At 34.7% G+C, this 24,565-nt stretch overlaps 1 protein-coding gene across 1 annotated transcript in view; it reads right to left on the bottom strand.

Annotated features, from left to right (window-relative positions):
• The window catches only part of Dnah6 (dynein axonemal heavy chain 6), a 253,675-nt gene extending 238,776 nt beyond the window's left edge, over positions 1-14,899 (bottom strand). The window contains exons 1-4 of the mRNA XM_076832916.2: positions 14,844-14,899; positions 13,861-14,093; positions 9,249-9,422; positions 5,989-6,251 (exon numbers count right to left, since the gene is read on the bottom strand). Of these exons, the coding sequence (XP_076689031.2) occupies positions 5,989-6,251; positions 9,249-9,422; positions 13,861-14,085 (662 nt within the window). The 5' untranslated portion in view covers positions 14,086-14,093; positions 14,844-14,899. The remainder of the gene's footprint in view (positions 1-5,988; positions 6,252-9,248; positions 9,423-13,860; positions 14,094-14,843) is intronic.
• Positions 14,900-24,565: the final 9,666 nt, after the last annotated feature.

The raw sequence follows: 24,565 nt of genomic DNA, 5'->3' as shown, positions 1-24,565 counted from the left end.
GATGTCCACAGACTGAAGGTGAAAGGTTGGGATAAAATGTACCATTCACAAGGTCTGTGTAAACAAGCAGGGGTTTCCATCCTCATAGCAAATAAAGTAGACTTTAAGCCAAAGTTAATCAAAAGGGATAAAGATGGACATTTTACACTGTGTAAGGGAACTATACATCAACAAGACATAACAGTTATAAATATATCTACCCCAAACAATGGAGATCTTCATTCATAAATCAAACCTGAGAGTTCATGAGTCAAATAGACCACAACACAATAATTCTGGGTGACTTTAATGCACTTCTTTCACCAGTGGCTAAATCTTCCAAACAAAAGCTAAATAAACTATAGAACTCAATAATACAATCAATAACTTAAACTTAACTGACATGTATAGAATATTTTATACATTTTCTTCTCAGCAGCACATGGATCCTTCTCCAAAATAGACCATATATTATGCCACAAAGTAGAGATACTACCCTGCATGCTATAAGACCACAATGGAATGAAATTAGAAATCAATAATAAAATAAAAAATAAAAGCTACTCCAACACCTGGAAACTAAATAATATGCTACTGAATGAACAATGGGTTGCAAAAGATATCAAGGAGAAGATTTAAAAATTCTTAGAGGTAAATGAGAATACTGATACAACATATCGAAATCTCTGTAACACTATGCAGGCAGTTCTAAGAGTAAAGTTCATTGCATAGAGTCCATTAATTAGTTCATAACAAATAATTGACCTAATATTACATCTCAAAGTCCTAGAAAAAGAAAAAGAAATCAACACCAAAAGCAGTAGAAGACAGAAAATAATTAAAATCAGAGCTGAAATCAATGACATTGAAACAAACAATTGAAAAAATTGAAAAAACAAGAAGTTGGTTCTTTAAAAAAATAAATAAAATTGACAAACCATTAGCCATGCTAAGGAACAGAAAGAGAGAGAAAATTCAAATTACTAACATTCATGATGAAAAAGGAAATATCACAATGGACACCACAGAAATACAGAAGATAATTTAAAATTATTTTGAAAATTTGTACTCCAAGAAAATAGAAAATATCAAAGGCATCAACAAATTTCTAGAGGCATATGATAGGCCCAAACTAAATCAGGATCATATGCACAATTTAAACAGATCAATTTCAAGCAAGGAAATAGAGGATGCCATCAGAAGCCTACCAACCAAGAAAAGTCCAGGACCAGATGGATACACAGCCAAATTCTTCAAGAACTTTACAGAAGAGCTAACACCAATACTCCTCAAATTATTTCATGATATAGAAAAAGAGGGAACACTTCCAAACACATTCTATGAGGCCAATATCACCCTGATTCCAAAATCAGACAAACACACTTCAAAGAAAGAAAACCTCAGACCAATATGTTTAAGGACTATAGATGCAAAAATTCTCAATAAAATTCTGGCAAATCAAATACAAAAACATATCAAAAGATAGTGCACCATGATTAAGTAGGGTTTATTCCAGGGATGCAAGATTGGTTCAACATATGAAAATCAATAAATATAATTCATCACATCAATAGCCTCAGATAAAAATCATATGATCATCTCAATAGATGCAGAAAAATCATGTGATAAAATACATCACCTCTTCATGTTCAAAACACTAGAAAAACAAGGGATATCAGGAACATATCTCAACACTGTAAAAGCTATCTATGCTAAGCCCCAGGCTAACATCATTCGAAATGGAGAAAATTGAAAGTATTCCCTCTAAAATCTAGAACAAAATAGGGACACCCTCTTTTACCACCTCTACTTAACAGTTCTTGAAACTCTAGCCAAAATAATTAGACAGATAAAATAAATTAAAGGGATATGGACAGGAAAAGAAGAACTCAAATTATCACTATTTGCTGACGATGTAATTCTATATCTAGAATAATTCCACCCTAAATCTTCTAGAACTAATAAATGAATTCAGCAAAATAGCAGGATATAAAATCAATACCTATAAATCAAAGGAATTTCTGTACATCAGTGACAAACCCTCAGAAACAAGGAAAACCATCCCATTTACAAAGCCTAAAAAAAATAGAATAAAATACTTGGGAATCAACTTAATGAAAGAGGTGAAAGACCTCTACAACAAAAACTACAAAACAATAAAGAAAGAACTTAAAGAAGGCCTTAGAAGTTGGAAAGATCTACCTTGTTCTTGGATAGGCAGAATTAATATTGTCAAAATGACCATAATACCAAAAGCATTATACAGATTCAATGCAATTCCAATCAAAATCCCAATGACATTCCTCACAGAAATAGAAAAAGTAATATGAAATTCATCTGGAAAAATAAGAGACCCAGAATAGCCAAAGCAATCCTTAGCAAAAAAAGTAAAGCTGGTGACATTACTATTCCAGACCTTAAGCTATACTACAGAGCAACAGTAATAAAAACAGCATCGTATTGGCACCAAAACAGACCAATGGTACAGAATAGAGGACACAGAGACAAACCCACATAATTACAGCTATCTCATATTAGACAAAAGTGCCAAAAATATATATTGGAGAAAAGATAGCCTCTTCAACAATGGTGCTGGGAAAACTGGAAATCCACATATAACAAAATGAAATTAAACCTCTACCTCTCACCATGCATAAAACTCAACTCAAAGTAGATCAAGGACCTATGAATTAAACCAGAGACCTAGTACCTAATGGAAGAAAAAGTAGACCCCAATCTCCATCATGTCATATAAGGTCCCAACATCCTTAACAAGACTCCTGTAGTGCAAGAATTAAAACCAAGAATCAATAAATGCAATGGATTCAAAATAAAAAGCTTCTTATCAGCAAAAGAAACTATCAGTGAGGTGAATAGAAAGCCTACAGAATAGGAGCAAATCTTTACCACAAGCACATCAGATAGAACACTAATCTCTATGATATATAAAGCGCTCAAAAATCTTATCATAAAAACAAATAACCCAATCAATAAACGGGCCAAAGAACTGAACAAAAACTATGCAGAAGAGGATATACAATCAATCAACAAATATATGAAAAAATGTTCAACATTTATAGCAATTAGAGAAATGCAAATCAAAACTACTCTAAGATTTCATCTCACTCCAGTCAGAATGGCAGCTATCAACAATAAGTGTTGGTGAGGATGTGGGGAAAAAGGCACACTCATACATTGCTGGTGGGACTGAAAATTGGTGCAGCCAATCTAGAAAGCAGTATGGAGATTCCTTGGAAACCTTGAAATGGAACCACCATTTGACACAGCTATCCCACTCCTTTGTTTTATACCCAAAGGACTTCAAAACAGCAAACTACAGGTATGGCCACATCAATGTTTATAGCAGCACAATTCACAATAGCTAAGTTATGGAACCAACCCAGATGGCCCTTCAGTAGATGAATGAACAGAGAAACTTTGGTGTATACACACACACACACACACACACACACATATATATATATAAAATCAAATATTACCCAGCATTAAAAGAGAATAAAATCATTATATTTGTAGGTAAATTGATGGAGTTGGAGAATATAATGCTAAGTGAAGTAAGCCAATTCCAAAAAACCAAAGGTCGAATGTTTTCTTTGATATGAAGATGCTGACTCATAAGGTGATGGGGGTGGGGAGCATGGGAGGAATGGAGGAACTTCAGATAGGGCAAAGGGGATGGAGGGGAAGGGAGAGGGCATGGGGAAAAATGATGGAATGAGAAATCATTACCCTAAGTACATGTATGAAGACATGAATGGTGTGAAAATACTTTGTGTACAACTAGAGGCATGAAAAATTGTGCTCTATATGTGTAATATGAAATGAATTGCATTCTGCCATCATATGTAACAAATTAGAATAAATACTTTAATAAAAAAGAGATATTTTAAAAAGTAGTAAGTTATTGATGGGAATTAAAATGTCAAATTAAACATTAAAACTATTTTTAAGATCCTTTACGGGCCTTAAGTTCAGTTATGTTAATTTTCTCTATTTTAATTTTCTCTATTTTCCTTCTTTCTCTCTTGATCCCAAATCTCCTTCTTCTACCATCCCATTTATTTTTTCCCTTTGGTATCTCAAAATTAATGTTCAAACTCAAATGGCTATTTCTCTTGATGAATCTTGTCTATTTAGTCATCCGTGTCTCAGTTAAGAGCAACTCTACTTTTCCTCTTGCTCAAATGGCTCACCGAGGTTATTCTGGACTCTTCTCTAGTTTTCTACCTATATGTAATCTGTAAAAGCATCTTGTTGGTTTTCTCTTCAAATTCCAGAATCAGTCCTACATCTCCACCACTTGACCACAAACTACCACCTGGTCCATTTCTCACTTGAATAATTAAAGGCTTTGATTTTTACTTTTCCTGATTCAACACATGCTTTTCCAAAGCCTTTTCTCCACATTAGCCAGAGTGATCCTTTTCAGAATATAATTTAAATCAATGTGACACTTATTTATTAAAAATTCTTCAATGGTTCTCCATTTTTTTCCCTCACAGTAGAAGCTAAAGTGAGATTATGGCTCAGTGGTAGAGCATTTGCCCAGCATGTGTTAGGCACTGGGTTTGATTCACAGCACTGTATATAAATAAATAAAGATTCATCCACAACTAAGAAAAATAAAATAAAAACTGATGTGATCCGTCCCCAATCTCTTTCACTCTATTGTAAGCATATCATCCTCTTCTTTGCTCCCTGAACATGTCAGCTATGCTCCCACTTTGTTTGCATCCATTTTCCTGCTGCCTGGAGTACTCTTCCCCTGCACCATCACATAATTCACATCTCCTTCAAGTCCTTATTTTAATACCTGTTTCTCAATAAGGCCCTTGCTGACCATCACAATTAATTTACAGCCTCTCACCTAGCACTATTATCCTACTTGATTTTGTCTACAGTATTTATGATCCTTTAGCTTTCTACATAATTTGTTCATGTATTATATTTATTATTTTCTTCCTCTGTTGAGATGCAAGCTCCCTGAGGGCAAAAATTCTGATCTGAATGGGTCACTAATATATCTCTGGCACCTCAACAAGTTCCTGTTCCAGAAAGGGTTCTCAGTAAACTTAAAGTAATTTATTGGATGTTTCTAAGGATCTTTGATCTTTCTACAAATTATTTCTCACTCTTATTAAAATATTTTAGATTTACAACAAATCTCCCATTTTACATTTTGATTAGAACATTTTCTTCTCTTTTCCTTTAACCCAGAAGGAAAACTTTTCAGTGTCATCTGATTTAATCAAAACTACAGCCCTGAGTAAGGAGAAATAATAGAACAGAGAATGGCAAAGGCAAAGTAAGGAATTTGGTGGCAAAACTAAACTATCATCACCATCAAGGAAGACTGTTTTAACAATTGCCATCAGCTCAACTAAATAACAGAGAAAAACCAGTATCATCTTTCAACTATTCTAACCAACTATCATCTATGAGGCTGAACATTAAAGCAAATCAGAGTCACAATTATGTGATTGTTCAAATTATACCAACAAAAAATGTGTGTTAAGCAACAATGGAAGCAAAGCATGTATGTACTATTAATCTCTATGAATACCCTAAGTTATTAAGCTCATTTTATTTAAAAAGTTCCTTATTTCTACTCTATGAAGGGAAGCTGGAATGACATATAAACGAATCAAGTATCATTACTGTTTATAAATTGTCATCTACTATTCTCATTAGTCACAAAATACCAAAAATGTTTGTAAAACTCATTAAAATAGATGTTTTAGCATTATATAAATAAATAAATAAGAAGTACAACAGTGTAGTGTTCCATAAAACAGTTAATTTTTATAAATAGATAAAGGGAAGATAAATGGGAAAAACAGAATTGTAATCAAGATTTATTTATCATTGATGATAATTAAAATTGTTTTATCACATTTATCATTAATATCTAATCAATTATGAATAATATTTATATTCTTATCTGTAATGTTTAATGCTGAATAAATTAATTCATAAAAAAGAACTCACTTTAGATTATATGTATTGTATTCAATGGAAGACTTTGGCACTGCAGGAATCATATAAAGAAATCCAAGATTTTCATTTTCACGTATTATTTTGATGATTTGCAAAGGATCACGAATGTTGGCTTTAATGACTTCTTCCGGGTCATGGAAAATATACGTGGGGTAAGTTGATGACCTACTCCCAAAAAGACCTCTTCTTCCAATACCTGTACGAGGCTGTTTTTGAGGAGAAGGAGCGAATGCCTCTTCAGAGGATCGACGGATCTAAACAAAGCCAATTAAAAAACATGAGTTTTTGTCAGGTAAAAAGGATAAATATGAAATATTACCCTTAAAGTCAAGCATTTTGAAACTTAAAAATTTTAAACTATTGTCCTTCTCAGTGTTCCCTATCCATATGCCCACTCCATTCCCACAAAACAGCCCCCCACCAGTGTCAGCTCCCATTCCCTTCTCCTCTCTATTAAGTCCATGTTTATTACATCCAAATACTATAAACTCTCTGGTGTTCAGGAGAGCTCACCACTCTCCTTTGCTCTGCTTCAATCCTGGCTGTGGCATCTCCACTTAACTTCCTCAGCTGTTCTGACAACCTTGATGTTTTTCAGGGAGTGAAATCTTGGACATCTGTTATCATAACTCATGATAAACTACTCATGATAAATGTGAGGGGTGAATACAATCAGTATTAGAAATCATGCTGTAATGATTTTATTTTAGTAACAAATAATTGCCTGCTCCGAATGCCAGTGCTTCTCAAACATAAATGTGCACATATTTTGTTAAACTACAGATTCTGATTCAGTACCACTGGGGTGGAACCTGGGATGCTATACCTCTAACCTGATCATAAGCAATGTGAGTCTTGTGGGCCCACTGTCCACACTTGGAACAGCAAGGCTAAGTATCATCCTTGTCACAATCACATATTTGAGCTTTGCTCTTCTCTTTGGGTTTCATTACCTGTGTCTTCTGTACCACCCACACCCTTTTGTTCCTTAAAAAACAAAAACAAAAACCCTTTGAGGTGGCATTGGCCACATTCTTTCCTTTCATAAAGTTTCCTTGTCTGAGGAAATTTGACCCTACCTCCAAAAGTTATCACCTTATATCTCTGAGAGTACAAGGGTAACTAGTTTAAAGATAATAGAATAACCATAGTGGATCTGCTTTGTTAAATGACTAACATAAAAATATATATGATTACTTTATTGCTTGCTGCATAATTGATAGAGGATGTCATTTCTATAAAAGTTTATTACCACAAACTCTGTGGAACAATTTTCCCAGAAAGTTTATATTCAGAGGGATTGTTATTCTCCATTTTTGGTTAAATATACCCAATTAAATAGTAGTTTGAGAGGAGAAACCCAGCAAACAGGGCTAAAAGAAACACATTTTTGAACTCCTAAAGATAAAATATGCTTCTTTTACTTATTGGCCAGAGATGGCAGCAATGACACTGTTCTTTGATGTGAAAGAATAGGCCAAAACTGATACCCAGATCAGGGAAAATGTGTATCATCTTATCTCAATGTTTCAACAAGGGCTACAGTCAACTTTAATATTTTTGTAAGATTAAAGTATCAACATTTTAACAGAAATACATTTATTTTCTTTATTGTGTCTTTTTTAAAAAAAAGTTTTACTGCATTCTTTAGAAACAGGACTACACATTTTCATCTGAGGACTTATTTCTAATTATGTAATGGTGGGAAAATGTTGATTTAGCAGTTACATATGTTACGATGAGGAACAAAGGAAGCGTTTATTCAGAAAATATAGAACACCTATAGGATGTGCCTAATATCTTCCTTAATTACCAGAGGCCTCCTCTCCTCTCTTTTCTTCTTTTTTTCTTTCTCCTCTCCTTCTCTCCCCTTTTCTTTTCATTTCTTCTCTTTTCCCTCCTCTCCCTCCCTTCCTTCCTACCTCTTCTAGGAAATCTTTATTGTGCATTTCCATTCTAAATTTATCGTAAGAAGTCAATACCTGAAAAATTGCCTTCTCCTTAGAATAAATACCTTCTCCTTTTGCACGGAATCTATTTTTCACATTTTCCTGTAAGCCCTAACTCTTTATTGAATTCTTCCCTGGAATGATACAACCAGGAAGCATAGTCTAACAGGACCTAACAGTTCTTTCAAACTCCCTTTGCAACCCCGATATCCATACAATTATTCTTTTCTTCCTTTTCAAACTTAAGCCCTTGGAACCCATTTTATGTCAAGTTAATTAGTCTATGAGCATTCAATCTTTTCTGGCTGTATTTAAGATAGGTCTCTCTTCACCTCACAAAAACCCTATTAACTGAAGCTATAGAATTCTATATAATTTTTCTTCTGTTTTCTTTCTCTTGGACTGACCTCACTCAAACCCATGGTGAGCTCCTGTCTACCTGGATTCTCCCCAAACCCCTATCTCTCCTAATTTCTCAATCTCAAAAACTTTCCACTCATTCCTCTGAGCTTAGAACAACTCTCAAGGGTGGCTTTTCCTCCACTGACTGTCCCCTGGTCACCAGGGGTTTTTGGTGGAAGTATTCCTTTCATTCAGTTCATCATTTTGTATCTTAAATGAGCACAATTATTACTACACCCTACTGTTCTTGAGTGTTCACTTGTCCACCTATCCACTTCCAAACTCTGAAGTTCTCAAGAACAGAATTTCAACTTGGTATTTCTAGCACTATAGCCCAATGCCTGAATCAAGTATCAAAATGTCCTCCAACCAAAAGCTCAGAGAAATCTTGGCTCTATTGGTATCTTTACTATAGGTATGGTCTTTGCATTTTCTCCCATTTCTCTTTCTTTTTATCTATAGATAATCAATTAAAGCCGAGCTCTAATAAATTTCTCCTCTAAGTTACATTTGGCCTTGCAAGGCAACTTACCCACTCTTCAATTCTCACCAGCTACAAACATTGTCTTTTGAACTGACTCAGTGTCTATTTTAGTGCCAGTCACCCAAGTCCTCAAAGATTTCCATTTTTGGTAAAAAATGATGAAAAAATTAAAGTAATTATATAACATTCAATACACTGTTTTTTAGCATGAAAGAGATAAAAGACACTATGCATATGCTGAAAATTTCTTTCATGTTTCTCCTCTACTGTCCAAGTTTTCCTCAAGTAGGAAGAACTGAGAAATGTTTCCCAATCACATATGCAGCCTTCTAAAAATGATTTACCTCCTGTTTTATGAGTTAAAAACATTTTAGTGACACTGTACAAAATTAAAATTAAAAGTATCAGTATCATACCTGCTTTTTTTTCACATCATCTTGAGGCTCAGCAAATGAAGTAGGTGATTTGATAGATTTTCTTTCTGCTGAGCTTGGTGATCGTTTAAGGATTCCACGAGTTCTTAATTGCGATCGGTTCTGTTCATATATGTATTCTGGCTGCTGATGATCTTGATAGACTTTTAGCACTGGCTTTGGGGAATACAGAGTCATGTTAATCTTTTAACATTAGTGTGAACCTGCTGTGTTCTTCATTACCTTTACACTCTTTCCCTGTAGGAAACTAATCTCCTTCCTAATTTCCTAAAAGCCTCAGCCCTAACAGCAACTACTACCATTGTCTATCCCTCACTTATTGCTTAAATAAGAGTTTTCTACTTGGTTTCCATTAATTTTGTACTTTAATTTACTAATGAATACCTCTGGGAGTAAGATTATCACAGAAAAGCTCAGCAGCATGAAATCATATGTCTCCTAAGTGTCCAGCACAAACTACCACTGTTCATTATCACTCTATTGTGAGAAGGAATTTTCAATATAACAATCTGTGAACTTGAGGAAGCAGAGGGAAGTCATTAGGGAAAGCAATGGCTATGAGAATGGGGAGCCCTAATTTTTCCAACAAATACTCAGTGGAAAATATGGCAGGAAAAATAGAATAAAAGGGAAATTATGTATGCATTCTTCAAACTCAAATTCTCAGGTTACTGAGACTGAAGATTAGAATACAAATACAGAAAGGAGAAGGTAAGGAAAAACTTGTAGGCTTTAGATTGGAATTAAAAATGTTAGTGTGAATTCAAGATTTAAAAAATTACAAACATACACATATACACACCTTTTAGTCCTATGTATTTAAAGTTCTAAATGCAATTATGTCCAAAGTAATATGTACACATTGTGACTACATCTTGGGTTATAAAATTCCATTTCTTGCTAAAATGAGTGCCTAATTCCTTGTTGAAGGCATGAAAAATACAAGGTAAACCTTGAACTCTTGTCATGCTGGAAAGCAAGGAAGTATTCAAAAATTGTTGTCGACATGTCAAAAGATATAGAAATTTAAGGATATGCCCCCAGATACTTTAAATATAAAAATGAAAAATTATACAGATTAAGTACAATACTAAATTTTTTAAAAGTTATAAATCCATACTGATATTTTAAAGTATTTAAGATAGGAAATACAGCTGTTCTCTATAAAAGAATGCTAATTAAGTATATAGAATAATCTGAGTATCAAAGTACATAGTCAATTTAAATATATTAAATAAATAAAAGCCATGAATCCATGGATTTTTTAATGTCAGAGGAGAGAGAGAGAAGGTAATGTTCTTATTATTAGAAGATCATAACTCATAATCATAAATGTTATGATAGAATTAGAAAACCCATATTTTGCCTTCTCCAGTGTAATGTTTGATTCAGGTAAGAATCATCAGTGGAGACTAAAGTTATTTTGTAAAATGTTTTTGGGAAATGTGACATTTGCACAATGTGAAAATATCAGCTGCAGATTACCTATTAACTTACCAGTCACAATCTTTTATTTATTTTTTACTTTTAAAAATATTTTTTAGTTGTAGATGGACAATACCTTTGTTTTATTTATTTATTTTTATGTGGTGCTGAGAATCAAGCCTAGTGCCTCGTACATGTGAGGCAAGCCCTCTGCCACTGAGCCACAATCCCAGCCCATCAGTCACAATTTTAAACAAGTGTTTAAACATCATGAGTAGAGATGTTATATATTTCCTGATCTGGTAAAATATAAAGTTCACAATATAACCTATGAAGCATTACTACCAAAAATGTTTAAGCTGACTCTTATCAGACTCAGAGAGTCAGAAAAAAGTGTAAAGTCAAAGGACACAATAAAGAAAACATCAGACATATCCAGAATGTGCAATGGTGTTACACGGTAGGCGGGGACTCTTCAGTCAATATTACCAAAAAAATTAGTTATAGGACTCTTCTAGATAAAGAGAAAAAAAGAAACATAACTACAAAATGCCATACTTTAATCTTAATTAGATCCTTGTTAGGGGTGAAAAGTTATTAAATATATTTCAGGAACAAATGGAGAAATTTCAGTGTGGACTAGATTTTGGATGATACTATGGAATTAGTAATTTTCTTAGGTGTGAATATAGAATTATGGTATGCAGGAAACTTCTTAGGATTGCATGCCTAAGTATTGAGAATTAAGTGTTACTTTGTTTACAATTTACTTCAAATAATGAAGTAACAGCATATATAACAAAATATGTCATAAGCATATGACAAAATACTGACAATTCTTGGAATATAAGTGGAAGGTATATGAGTATTCATTGTGTTCTTCTTTTAACTTTCCTGTATATCTGAAAGTTTTCATAAGAAAAAATTGGAAGAAGTTGAATATTAAAAATAAAGTGTCAAAATCACAAACAGTGGGATAGATTCATATAAATCCTAGTAGTGGTTATCTCTTTCTGAGACAGCATTAAGATTGGAACGAGGCATAAAAGGCAGTTGAGCTATATATCAGGGTATTCCTTTAAAAATAGATATTAAAGCAAACTAGGCAAAATCCAACATTATTTTGATTACATATTTTTCTTAACTTTATGTATTTGAAATTTTCAATAAAATAGGAATAAATTTCTTAATATAATTATAGAGTACTTATAAAAATCAATAGCACATGCCTATTACCCTTAATAGGAAAACCTTAAGGCCATTATTAAGTCAAGAATAAGATCATTATATTCACTCTCACCTATATAATTAAATTCTTAATTTAGAGAATCACAGCCTTTGGGACAGGAGTCCCCTGTGTTTCTCCTTTGCTAGCAAAGCAGTAACCTTCTTTTTCTTTTTTCTAAAAAAAAAAAATTATTTGGAGCATCTAGAATAAAGTTTTTCTCTGAAGGGTCAGATAGTAAATATTTTAGGGTTGGATGTCATACAGTCTCAGTTACAACTACTGAACTCTACCATAGTTCTGTAAAAGTAGTCTTAGATGGTATGTAAATAAATGGATGTAGCAGTGATCCAATAAAGCATTATTTATTTTAAAAAAGTTTACAGAATTGGATTTGACTTGTGGGCCACAGTTTGCCGAATTCTAATCTAGAAAATAAAGTTATTGGTGTAAACACACAAAAAAGGCAAATTTATCTAATTGTCAATGATGTTTCTTATATATCTTGAAAAAACGAAAGCTTAACACTAAATATAAGAATTTAAAATGATATTAGTGAAATTCTGGTTAAAAATAAACATACAAAATCCATTTGCTTTTCTGTGTACTGAAAATAAACGGAGGGAAATCTTTTCAAAATAAAGTATAAAGTGAAGTAAACTAAAGTAGTTAAGAATTTATTTGAGAAGTACACAGCTTTAGTAAAGGAAACTTCTTAGTCTCACTGAGGATGAAAAACAAAACTTGCAAAAAAATAAGAAAATGCTAGATGTGAATTGTGGGAAAACCACATGATAATCTCCATACATACAATAAAGGCATTTGATTAAGTTCAATATCTAGTTCTAATAAAATAATTAATAAAAAAATAAGATGCAAATTGCAACAAGAACAGTGATGTCATTTAACATCTTTCAGTCTTGCAAAAATAAAAGAACTGATAACATCTGCTTTGATAAAGATGTGGGTAAACAGGCACTCTCCTCCCTGTTAGTGGAAAAATTGTTTAAACCTTTCTGGAGGGCAAATGGGCAATATTCTGTGACCTACAAAACAGTACTTCTAGGAATCTTTTTATGTACAAAGACAAGGTCATTCAATGCAACATTATCTGAAATAGCAAAAAATCAAAACATAAAACAACAACAACAAAAAGAATGAATTCCCCTTGACCAGTTAATGTGTACCATATTAGGGCATCCTTGCAACAAAATACAATTCTCCTGTTAAAGATATCTCCATGTGCATGAATTGGAACACTTTTTATATATTTAAGTAAAATAAACACTTGAAGATCAGTATATATTACATAATCTTACTTTTAAACTATACATATTTATAGACATTGATATATGCAAATATAGTTAAAAACATACAAAACATTTTGAAGAGCACATAACAACTAGTTATAATAAATATTTGAGGATAAGGGATAAGAGCTTTTATTTTTTACCTTATATATTTTCACAGTTCCTTTTATATGCATTGACAATTACTCAAGGACATAACTTATTTCTTAAAATATAGTATTTTCAAAAATGCTGAAAAATTTTCAGGACACTAGAAATGTACTTTGAAAATAATAAAAACTACACAACTATATGTAATAATTATACTGGGGAGTATTAAATAAATACACTGATATTTAAAAAGAGTCTTATAATCTACATAGTTAGGAATCTGTATTCTACATAATTCTAGATAGGATTTATCTGCTAGAAAACTTGGTTCACTTCTGTATCCACCAATTTAAATAGTGCCTAAAACTTAATATTCATTGAATAAATGTTTACAGTGTGTATAACTTCATAAACAAGTTCTTAACTTTTAAGGTTTTCATGCCTTCTTGGTCAAAAGGCTGGAAATGACATCCATTCCCCTAAAGCAATTTTGCAACTTTCTCTGTAGCCTGAAAGTGGGTAAAATACTAGGTTTTTAACTTACCAGAGGTTCCAGTTTTATAGGTTGCTGTCGTTTTCTTGTCCTCTCCTGTGCTTTTGTGGTGTGCTTAAATGTCAGTGTTTGTGTATCAGTTTCAATTCCTGTGGATTTTACAGAACTCATTCTTCCCCTTGCTTTTATACTATTCAGTCTCGAAAGCACAATATTTTCTACAGTATCTTCAGTATCTTCCAGGTCGATTTCATCATTTGTGGGCTGAAAAGACATCCTTACTTCTAGAAAGAACAGGTAAGAAAAAGAAAAATGAAAAGTCAAGCAGAAGGATTGGGGGAGGAGATATATGGTGGAGGAGGACCTAAGGATAGGGAAGAGATTAATTTGCTGAAATCCCCTAAAGAATACCAATCAAAGTTATACCAGTCTTTACAAACTGAGGACTTAAACCAGAGGAATAAAAATTAGGAACTATGTCTGGGATACAAGAACCCCTGGGGTGGAACCCAGGGATTTGCATTTCTATCAAGTGCTTGGGTTTTGTTGCTGATGGGGCTGATCTGGGAACCACACTGGTAGAGATTTGAAAGGATGAAGAGAAATGCATTAAGATCAGTGTTTTGAGATCAATGTTTTTCTTTTTTTTTTTTTAGATTTGAGTATGCAAAACATCTCCTGGGAACCTTTTTTTTTCTTTCTTTAAGCAGGTGATCCTAATACCTACAATCTGAGAAATAAAAATCTACATACTCAAGGGGAAAAAAAAACAAGAAACAAAGAATTGACGACTAAATTCTAATAGTGTTTCTGGAGCTTTTCTGTGCAGGACAATCACATGAAGAGGTTGTTAAAATTCAGATTCTGATTCATATAGTTTGAGTAGTAAAGTCCTAAAACACTAGAACTGTGAGCCTTTTGTAGAAATCTTGCACTCCTTATCATTGCCCACACTCTCATCCCATTTGATGGGTGGGGGTATACTTCAAAATAGTATTATAACACAAAAATTCTTAAACCAGGTGTTGGCATACCTAGGTCTTAATCCAGTTCAGTGCTGGCCAATAGAAATTTGAGAGCCTTCTATGCAATTTTAATTTTTCAAGTAACTAGGAAAAAAGAAACAAAACAGGTGAAATTAATTTTAACTATATTTTATCTAACATATCCAAAGCCTCATTTTGGGCACAATTCAATGCAGGACTAGCCACGCATATCTAGCGGCTACCATATTGAATAGCGAAAGGTCAATATTTGACCACTCCCTATATTGCTATTTTTCACTTTCCACCCCTGGAATATGATAGGTAAATAGGTAATTAGTGAAATGCCTTTACGATGACTTTCTATGTCTCCCTTAACCTTTCCTTCTGTGCTCCGAAAGCTATGCTGTGTTTCTGGCCCAGAAGTCGGAGGCCGGCTCCAAGGCTCGGTCCCATAAGACTCACCAGGTTCGACTAGAGCAGACACTGCGGAGGGGTCTCCAAACAGCGAGCAACGCCTGGTCTAGGAGTTGGTCTAGGAGTTGGAAGCTCTGGTCTGTACTGTTTCCTGTTGCCTAGCAGCCACCAGCCCCCGCCCCCTACCGACACCCACTGCGCCACGGCGCCACTGCGTAACCCATTGCCACGGTAACGCCTTAGCACGCCACTGCTCTCGGTCCTGAGGCGCTGCCAGTAGCTGAGCCAATCAGTGCCTCCGGAATATTTCCTAGGTGGCTGGTTGGTAGGTAGCCTGCGGTAGTCGCCCAGTTTCTTCTCTCAGCAGGTAACTGAGTGCCGTCTAGGTGTTGCAGGACAGGGCAAGGGCAGAATTAATTCTGTTCGTTTCCTTATCTCAACCTCTTTTTACAGGAATCTCTTTTCTGTTTTCCCTCAAGAGGCTAAATACTGACTTGACGTTCGCTTTAATATCAAATTCGCTAGTTGGAAGATTTGAAAAATCTCAGGGGAGGGATGTGTTGTGTAGAAAGCTGAAATCCCACTCTCCAAGGGCCACCATCCTAGTCCCTGCCCCACGCACCGAGATGCTCCCCAAGGCCTTAGGAATGTCACAAGCTGTACGGTTCATTGACATAAAATAGCCCGAATAAGCAAATTTGTAGAGATTTAGAAAGCAGATTAGTGGTTGCCAGGGCAAGAAATTTAATGGGTGCGATGTTTCCATTTGGCTGATGAAAATATTCTGGAACTAGGTAATGGTGATAATTGCACAATAGTGTGAATGTACTAAATATCGGTAGTGATTAATGTTGTGTTTAATACACAAATTTGTTGAATAGATTGCAGACTGGACACAACTCAAGAGAAAATAAGTTATCTGGAAGATTAGAAAGAAGTTAAAAAAATAAGGCATAAAAATCTAATGATGGAAAATACAGAAGGTAAGATTCATAAGAGGATTCTGAAGGAAGGTCTAAATTTCACTAAAATCTGGTCTAAGAAGGAAAGGAAAGAAAAAAATGGGGTATTTTCAGAGATACTGGCAGATAAGGACATTTTCTGAGAATTTTCCCGAGCTGAAGTTAGATTAGACTTGGCCTTGAGGTGGATAAAACCTATTTGAGATGATGATATTCTATCAGAATTAGATTATGCTTCAGCTCATGGTATCCAAATGATTAAGATGTAGAATTGTAGCAGAATGGATCTCATAATTACTGAGCAGCTGAATCTTTTCAAGGAGCTTCAAGAACTATAGAAAAGGCACTATGACTTTTGACATTTCAGTAGATTTTTTTTAAAACTCGTGTCAACTTGCTCCTATTTATCTCTTGTGATATTCAATAACACCTTTTGAATAAAACTGTGTGCCTCTCTTTGGAAACAAAAGGTAAATAAAAGATAGGAGAGTGTCTCGCTTGAGAGAGATAATGTAGTCAACTAGGAAAACCCTAGGGACAAAGTGAAGGATAATAGCTACCAAAAACGGGGAAAGTGAACTGCATCTCTGAGACTGTAGTGGTCTTTATTTTTAAACTGGTGATGACCAGTGACACTACTAAAGGAGAAAGGTTGAAAACTCCATTACTATGGTGTGAGCAGAATATGAGACAGGTTGGTACTCAGCACATAAGTAGGAAGAAAGGTCTGATGGGACCTTGGCTTACACAATAGGTAATGCATTTGCAGTTGCTTTTGCATATTTTTTATTCTAATTTGTTATACATGACAGCAGAATGCATTTCAATTCATATTACACATATAGAGCACAATTTTTCATGTCTCTGATTGTAACAAAGTATTTTCACACCATTTGTGTCTTCATACATGTACTTAGGGTAATGACATCTAACTCATTCCACCATCTTTCCCCATGCCCCCTTCCTTCCCCTCCATTCCATTTGCCCTATCTAAAGTTCCTCCATTCCTCCCATGCTTCCCCATCCCCATTATGAGTCAGCATCCTCATAACAAAGCTAACATTCAGCATTTGTGTTTTGGGGATTGGCTTACTTCACTTACCATAATATTCTCTAACTCCATCCATTTACCTGCAAATACCATAATTTTATTCTTTTTTAATGCTGAGTAATATCCCATTGTGTATATATACCAGTTTCTTTATCCATTCATCTACTGAAGGGCATCTAGGTTATTTTCACAGTTTAGCTATTGTGAATTGTGCTGCTATAAACATTGATGTGGCTATGTCCCTGCAGTATGCTGTTATAAGTATGCTGTTTTGGGGTATAAACTGAGGAGTTGGATAGCTGGATCAAATGGTAGTCCCATTCCAAGTTTTCCAAGGAATCTTCATACTGCTTTCCATATTGGCTGCACCGATTTTCAGTCTCACAACAATGTATGAGTGTGCCTTTTTCCCCACTTCCTCGCCAAAACTTATTGTTGTTTATATTGCTGATAGCTGCCATTCTGACTGGAGTGAGATGAAATCTTAGAGTAGTTTTGATTTGCATTTCTCTAATTGTTAGAAATGTTGAACATTTTTCATATATTTGTTGACTGATTGTATATCTTCTTCTGCAAAGTGTTCAGTTCCTTGGCCCATTTATTGATTGGGTTATTTGTGCTCTTGCATATTTTTACTGATTTTTTTATAGTGGGAATTGAACCCAAAGGCACTTTGCCAATAAGCTGCATCCCCAACCCCTTTTATTTTTTATTTTAAGGCAGGGTCTCACTAAATTGCTGAGGATGTCGCTTGCTGAGGTTGGCCTTGAATTTGTGATCCTCTTACCTCAGCCTCCTGAGTCATTAGAATTAATGTGTGCACATCCATGTCTGGCACTATTTTTACTTTTTTTTTTTTCAACTCTGTTCATCAAGTCTTTAGACTTGGCCTGAATTTCTGGATGTTATCTAGAACCTCATTAAATCACTTAGTAAGTAAAAAAGCCAATTTCTTTGGGCAGGGAAGGACTGGGAAAAGTTGGCCAGTGGGTACTAAGTTGCTGTGAGATAGGAGAAATAAGTTCTTGTATTCTATGTATACAAGGGTGACTATGGATAATGATGATGTATATTTCAAAAGAGCTAAAAGAAAGGATTTTGAGTGTTTTCACCACATAGAAATGAGAAATGTTTGAATAGATATACTTACTCTGATTCAAAAATTATATAATTTATACATATATCAAAATAGCACATGGGCATCCTAAATATGTTCAATTTTTATATTATTATTAATTAAAACAACATAAAAATAAACAAAATGCTATAATCTCCTACAAAACTAGTAAATATAAAATGAATCAATTTGTAATGTAATAAAATTAAAACTATTTAAATACTTCAAAATAATGACTATATAGAGAATTCTGCATTTTATTGTTTCAACATAAAACAAAAGACATTAACATTATTTTTAGAAAATCCATCAATCTTGCCCAACTTAGAACATATTTGTAAAGCCAGGCTAGTAATTCAGATATTTGGAATTTAAAAGTATTTGAAGTTAAAAAACATATTTCCAATTTTAAAAATTTGAGCAGGCCTCTTTTCTTTTTGGGGGGGTGCTGGGGTGGGTAGGTATAAGGGATTCAACTCAGGGGCACTAAGACACTAAGCCACATCCTGAACCCTATTTTGCATTTTAATTAGAGACAGGGTCTCACTGAGGTGCTTAGTGCCTCACTTTTGCTGAGGCTGGCTTTGAACTTGCAATCCTCTTGCCTCAGCCTCCTGAGCTGCAGGGATTACAGGCAAGAGCCACTATGCTTGGTAAGCAGGCTTTTTTTCTAAAACAACAAATAAAACTTCCCCAAAACCAAAAAAGTAAACTTTAACAAATGCTAGTGCTTTATATATAGTAACAAGATTTTTTTGAACATGCTCTGAATATGTAGTAAGTTGGGGGCCAACTACCTCTGCAAAGTCCAGGCTGAAAGTCTAAAGACCAGTGATGCTACCAAAGGAGCAAAGTTGAGAACCCTACTACTGGGTAGTATAGGTGGGTACCTTAGCCTACAGATTCATGAAAGAAGAATGGGGAAAAAATCCCACCTGTAGTATCTGGTTTCTCTGAGACCTTTGGGAAGTTCAGGAAAGTTCTGGGCAAGTTGTTTTGTTCAATGCAGGGCCTGATTGGTGGTCTTGCTGAAGTTTAGGTACAAAATCCTACCCTGTCTAGAAGGACGTTCCTGTACACAGCAAACAGTCCAAAGTTCACAGTGGAGAACTGGAAGGCTGGAAAGGGACAGGATAAAACCAAAATGCCAAAGGGTGGGGAAAGGTTGAGTCAAAGGCCACGTGGCTTTCCAAAGGATCATTATTGGTTTTGTGACTACAATTCTAATGCTATATACCACCAGTTTGACCAGATGTCTTACCACCCCTAACTAGTCCCTTCCTGAAGTTTATTTTTATTCTAATATTAGGACTTTGGTTATTTAATAATGCATTTGCTACTAACTTACAGTATATCTACTCATAAAAACATGTTATCATATTGAATTCTTGAGCTATAAAAAGCCAAGTTTTCAACTTATTTTTTATTATTCTAAACACTCCCTAACAATAGCCTATGACAGAATCCTGGGGCAGGTCAATGGCTTGAAATTCTGGTTTGCTAATCTCATTTGACAACTAAGGTTCAGAAAAGTAAAATTACTCTCTCAAGGTCACATAACCAGTGAGTTGTCAGTAAAGGAGGACATAGCCCATGACCCAGGCATTTTATTCCTAGGTATTTACTCAAGAGAAATGAAAGCATGTATCCATAAAAAGACTTGTAAGGGTGAATATTCATAGCACCTATATTTATAATAGCCAAATCCTGGCATCAACAGGTGAATGGATAGGAAAATTGTAGTATAAAAATACCATGGGATAATGTATTATTAACTCAGCAATAAAAAAGAACACACTGCTCATATAAGCAACAGTGTGGTTAAATCTAAAATGAAAATTGTGCTGATCAAAAGAAATTGGACACAAAAGAGTACATTCTGTCTACTTACAGTTATATCAATATCTGGAGAAGGCAAGTCTAATCAATAATAAAAGGAAATAGATTAGTTGTTGCTGGGGCCTGGGAGTCAGGTAGAAGATTGACTGACAAAGCAATAAAATTTTGAGGGATGATAGAAACGTTTTACATCTCGGTTATTTTGGTGGTTACATGGGTATACAAATATGTAAAAATTCCATGTACTATATATCTTAGAATGTATTTTATCATATGTAAATTATAACAGTAAAGTTGATTAAAATTACATTCTTAATATTACACCTCAAAATCACAAATGGGGTGTTCTAAACATACAGATTTTCAGGCTTTATGCCAGATTCAGTAAATTAGAATTTCTGGAATTAGTGTCCAGGCAAGTATATGCTGAGAAATCTTTATAGATGATTCATATAAACATTACTAGTTAAATAACAACATCTGCAGATAAAAGGTGAAAAAGTTTTAAAATTATATTGAATTAAGTAGTCAGGTCATAAAAGCATTTTGCCTAACATGATTATATTTTTATAAGCAAATAAATATATATATATATATATATATATATAATCTCTTAAGCAAATATATATAAAAACAATCTCTTTTTAAGAGATTTATGGATACATCTATGTATATAAAAATAAAGGCCACATAATATTTTAAATTTGAGAAAAATGAGTTATTTCACAATAAGCACAAAAAATATAAGAAAGCCTGAATTTTGCAGAGGAATCATTCTATCTGATGGAAAGAAAATGGCAGTGGATTAGGTAAATTGGAATATTTGGGGCCAGATTTGTATTTTCCCTATGAAGGATGTGCTACAATCTGCTGTGGAGAAGGATAGAGATGGGAAGTGGTAGAAGCTACATATAATTTATATGGGGAATTAGTAACCATTCTTTAGTCTTGGCTGTTAATATTCTAATTTCAGGTTCTGTGAAGTGCTTAAAATTATATTAATGTTTGTGTGTTTGTTCTTTTCCCTGTAACTTTGATCGGACTTTTAGGGAGTCTGTGACCTATCACTCTGTAGAATTGGGAACTATACCAACTCAGCAAGTGTGCTGTCCTTGAGTGTTAAAGTAGGTCACAGAGGAGTTGTTCAACTTTTCAAGGAGTTCATGATGCTGTATTTTGTGTACTTCATTACCACCTTGTGGTTAAATGAATGTACTGCTAAAGAAGGTAAAGACTGAACTGAGGCAGTGGTTCCTTAGATTTGGAAGGGACTTGAGGTATTAATGTCCTACAAATTGTGAGAAATAAAAATTACTACAAAGTTCTCCTCAAAATGTTGATACAGTATGAATAAATATAAGTGAAAAGCCATGTCCAAGCCCAGATAAAATTATATTCCAGGAATTAAAGGTCTTTTGAAAGGCAATTAAGCTGCATATTAAGATTACTTGGAGAGTTTTGAAAATCTTGATGTCCAGGCCACAGACTATACTAATTAAACTCTCTAAGAGTGAGGCACCCAGGCATCAGCATTTTTAAGTTTCCTCTCCTCCAGGTTATTCCAATGTGCAGCCAACTCTGGATATCTTTGGCATAAGACCTTCCTAATCAAAGTGTGATCCGTGGATGAACAGCATCAGCATCATCATATTCCTGTCCCGTAACCCTTTCTCCTAGGACCATATCCAGCGGAGATGGCCCTTTTCTCTGTGGCTATCAGGGAAAACCTCCAAACCCCACCTGCTGCCTCTGATCTCAGCCTGTCCACTCCTGCCTTTGATTCCAAATTCAAACTAATGAGACCACTCCTGTCTTTCTTCCTGTACGCTTAGTTTCTTATGCTTGACCATACCATGCTGTGTACCTTGGGGAATTCTTTCCTCTTGTCAGTCACTAAAAACTAAGCAAGCATCTTATCCTGGCCAGTTCAAAATCAGTTATTCTCTAAATATTGTTTCAGCATCCCACTCTTACCCATTTTTGGGCCTGAGGCTGCTGTGTCTACCTAGGCTATCCCACCCTGGCTTCCTCTTGGACCATTTGATCCACTTGCATAGTATTCACATGTCTATTCCATATAAAACATTTCAATTGAGTGCTAACTCTTTAACTCACCTCTTTACTCCAAGAATTTAAATAATCTGGGCTTAGCCAAAGTTTCTTGCCCATAGAGTTCAAATTAGCATTATATTTTAGAGAGAAATTTTATAACATTTGTTGATTTGTTAAAGGTATACACATCTCTTTTAGGAATCTGCCTTAAAATATTTAATCAAGGGCAAAGATATTTATATAAATATTTCATTTAAGGATTTTTTGGGGGGTGGTACTAGGGATTGAGCTCAGGGGCACTCAGCTACTGAGCCACATCCCCAGCCCTATTTTGTATTTTATTTAGAGACAGGGTCTCCCTGAGTTGCTTAGCAACTTGATTTTGCTGAGTCTGACTTTGAACTTGGGATCCTCCTGCCTCAGCTTCCTGAGCCCCTGAGATTACAGGCTTACACCACCATACCTGGCTACTTAAGGATTTTTAAGGCTATTTTAAGGATTTTTAATTTTTATGTACATTTAAATAAAATACGATGCACATTGAAATGGCACTGTCAGTAAAATGATGATGTAGAGCTATTTGTATTGAATGGGGAAATTTACTCAATACATTAAGTGAAATTGTGAATTTCAAATAATGCATTATTACATTTTGTTGAAAAGACATACATATTGTATATAGTCTATACATATACTGTAGAATCTGTATACATATAATGTCCATACATAGTATAGATCAGAGGTTAACAAACTATTCTATGGGTCAAATTCAGACTGCTCCATGTTTTTGTAACTTAAGTTTTATTGGATCAAATCCACACCAATTTGTTTACATATTTTCTAAAACTGTTTTTGAATTTCTATAACTGAGTGAGAAATGTGACAGAAACCATATCACCCATAAAGTAAAAAATATCTACTCTCTGGTCCTTCAAATGAGTAGTTTGCCAACTCCTGGTGTGTGTGTGTGTGTGTGTGTGTGTGTGTGTGTGTGTGTGTGTGTGTTGTGTATTAAGTAGTTACCAGTTCAAGGTAAAAATTACCATTCTAACATCAGTAGATTATGTCTTTTAGGAAATGTCTCATTGCTGTTAAATTTTCCCTGTCATGATTTTGTAATCTGTATCATTATTTTTTACTTATTTTTTGTTTCATTAATTTTTATCTTGAGACACTGGAACTCAGTTAATGCCAAAATTACTCTAGAGATTGTGCTTTCAAATTGTAAGAAGATAGTGACACACAGTGGGCAAGAGTAGGAAGCTCTGAGAATTACATTTCTCCCAAGTCACTTGGCTAAAAGATGCTTGAAAAAGATTATTCTTATAGATGATAGGGCAAATATAGTATTTGGAATATACCAAATTATCAACATTTTCTCTTAAAACTCCACTAAAATATGTAACTTAAAATTATAAACATAGAGAATTTCAAGGTATAGGAGAAGAAATTGTACTCTAAAACTTTGGTATCTGGAAGGCAGAAATATGAGTGGTGAAGGACTTAACAGACACAAACAAAAGGTGGATTCTAAGCAATGGTGGGAAATAAGACTAGCTGTAATGGCTAATTTGAATTGCCAACTTGATTGGATTAAGAGGCTTCCTGTGTGTCGATGAGGGTGTGTCTATGAATGAATGTCATGTGGGATAGCCAACTAAAATGAAGATGCTCCCTAAGTTTGGGCAGCACTGTCCAATAGCATGATGGTTTGGATGGAGTAAAAGTTGGAAGAACAAGGAAGCAGCAGTAGATACAAGCTCAAGTCTTCTTGAATGGGTTCTTGATTGCTGCTGCCATCGTCTGAGAATATTGGACTCTCGTTCTTCACTCTTCCAAAGTAGACTCTGCTAGTGATTCCCCAGAAGCCTTCAGTCTCAGACTAGCCTAGCACCATTGAGCCCTCTTGTTCTGGGGCTTCAGCCTCTTGGACTGTGCAGCTACTGGTTCTTCTAGCTCTCCAGCCTACAGACTGCCATTGTGGACTATCCATCCAGCTTTTGGTTGCATATGCCAACCTAAAGAGGGTTGCATATGCCAATCTAAAGAGTCCCATTTTATAATTATACTTTCTGTTGATTCTGTTCCCCTAATACCTACCCAATATGATATACACTACAGAGTCTCTAAAGACTCTGGAATTGGCAGTACCAGATGTCTCTGGAGATGGGACTTCTCTAAGGAGGTTGGTTGATGATCTATTCAATAAGTGGACAGGTTTTTAACTCTGTGCCATCTTTCCTAACCTCCAGAAAACTAGTTTATTCTCTGGGGTGGGTAATACAGAGCCTCTCTAGACTTAGGACATATAGGCACATTTGAAAGTGGATACCAT

The sequence above is a fragment of the Callospermophilus lateralis genome, chromosome 14 (genome assembly GCF_048772815.1).
Source record: "Callospermophilus lateralis isolate mCalLat2 chromosome 14, mCalLat2.hap1, whole genome shotgun sequence".
Classification (NCBI taxonomy): Eukaryota; Metazoa; Chordata; class Mammalia; order Rodentia; family Sciuridae; genus Callospermophilus; species Callospermophilus lateralis.
Note: the sequence above shows the minus strand (reverse complement) of the source record. Positions and strands in the feature narration are given on the sequence as shown.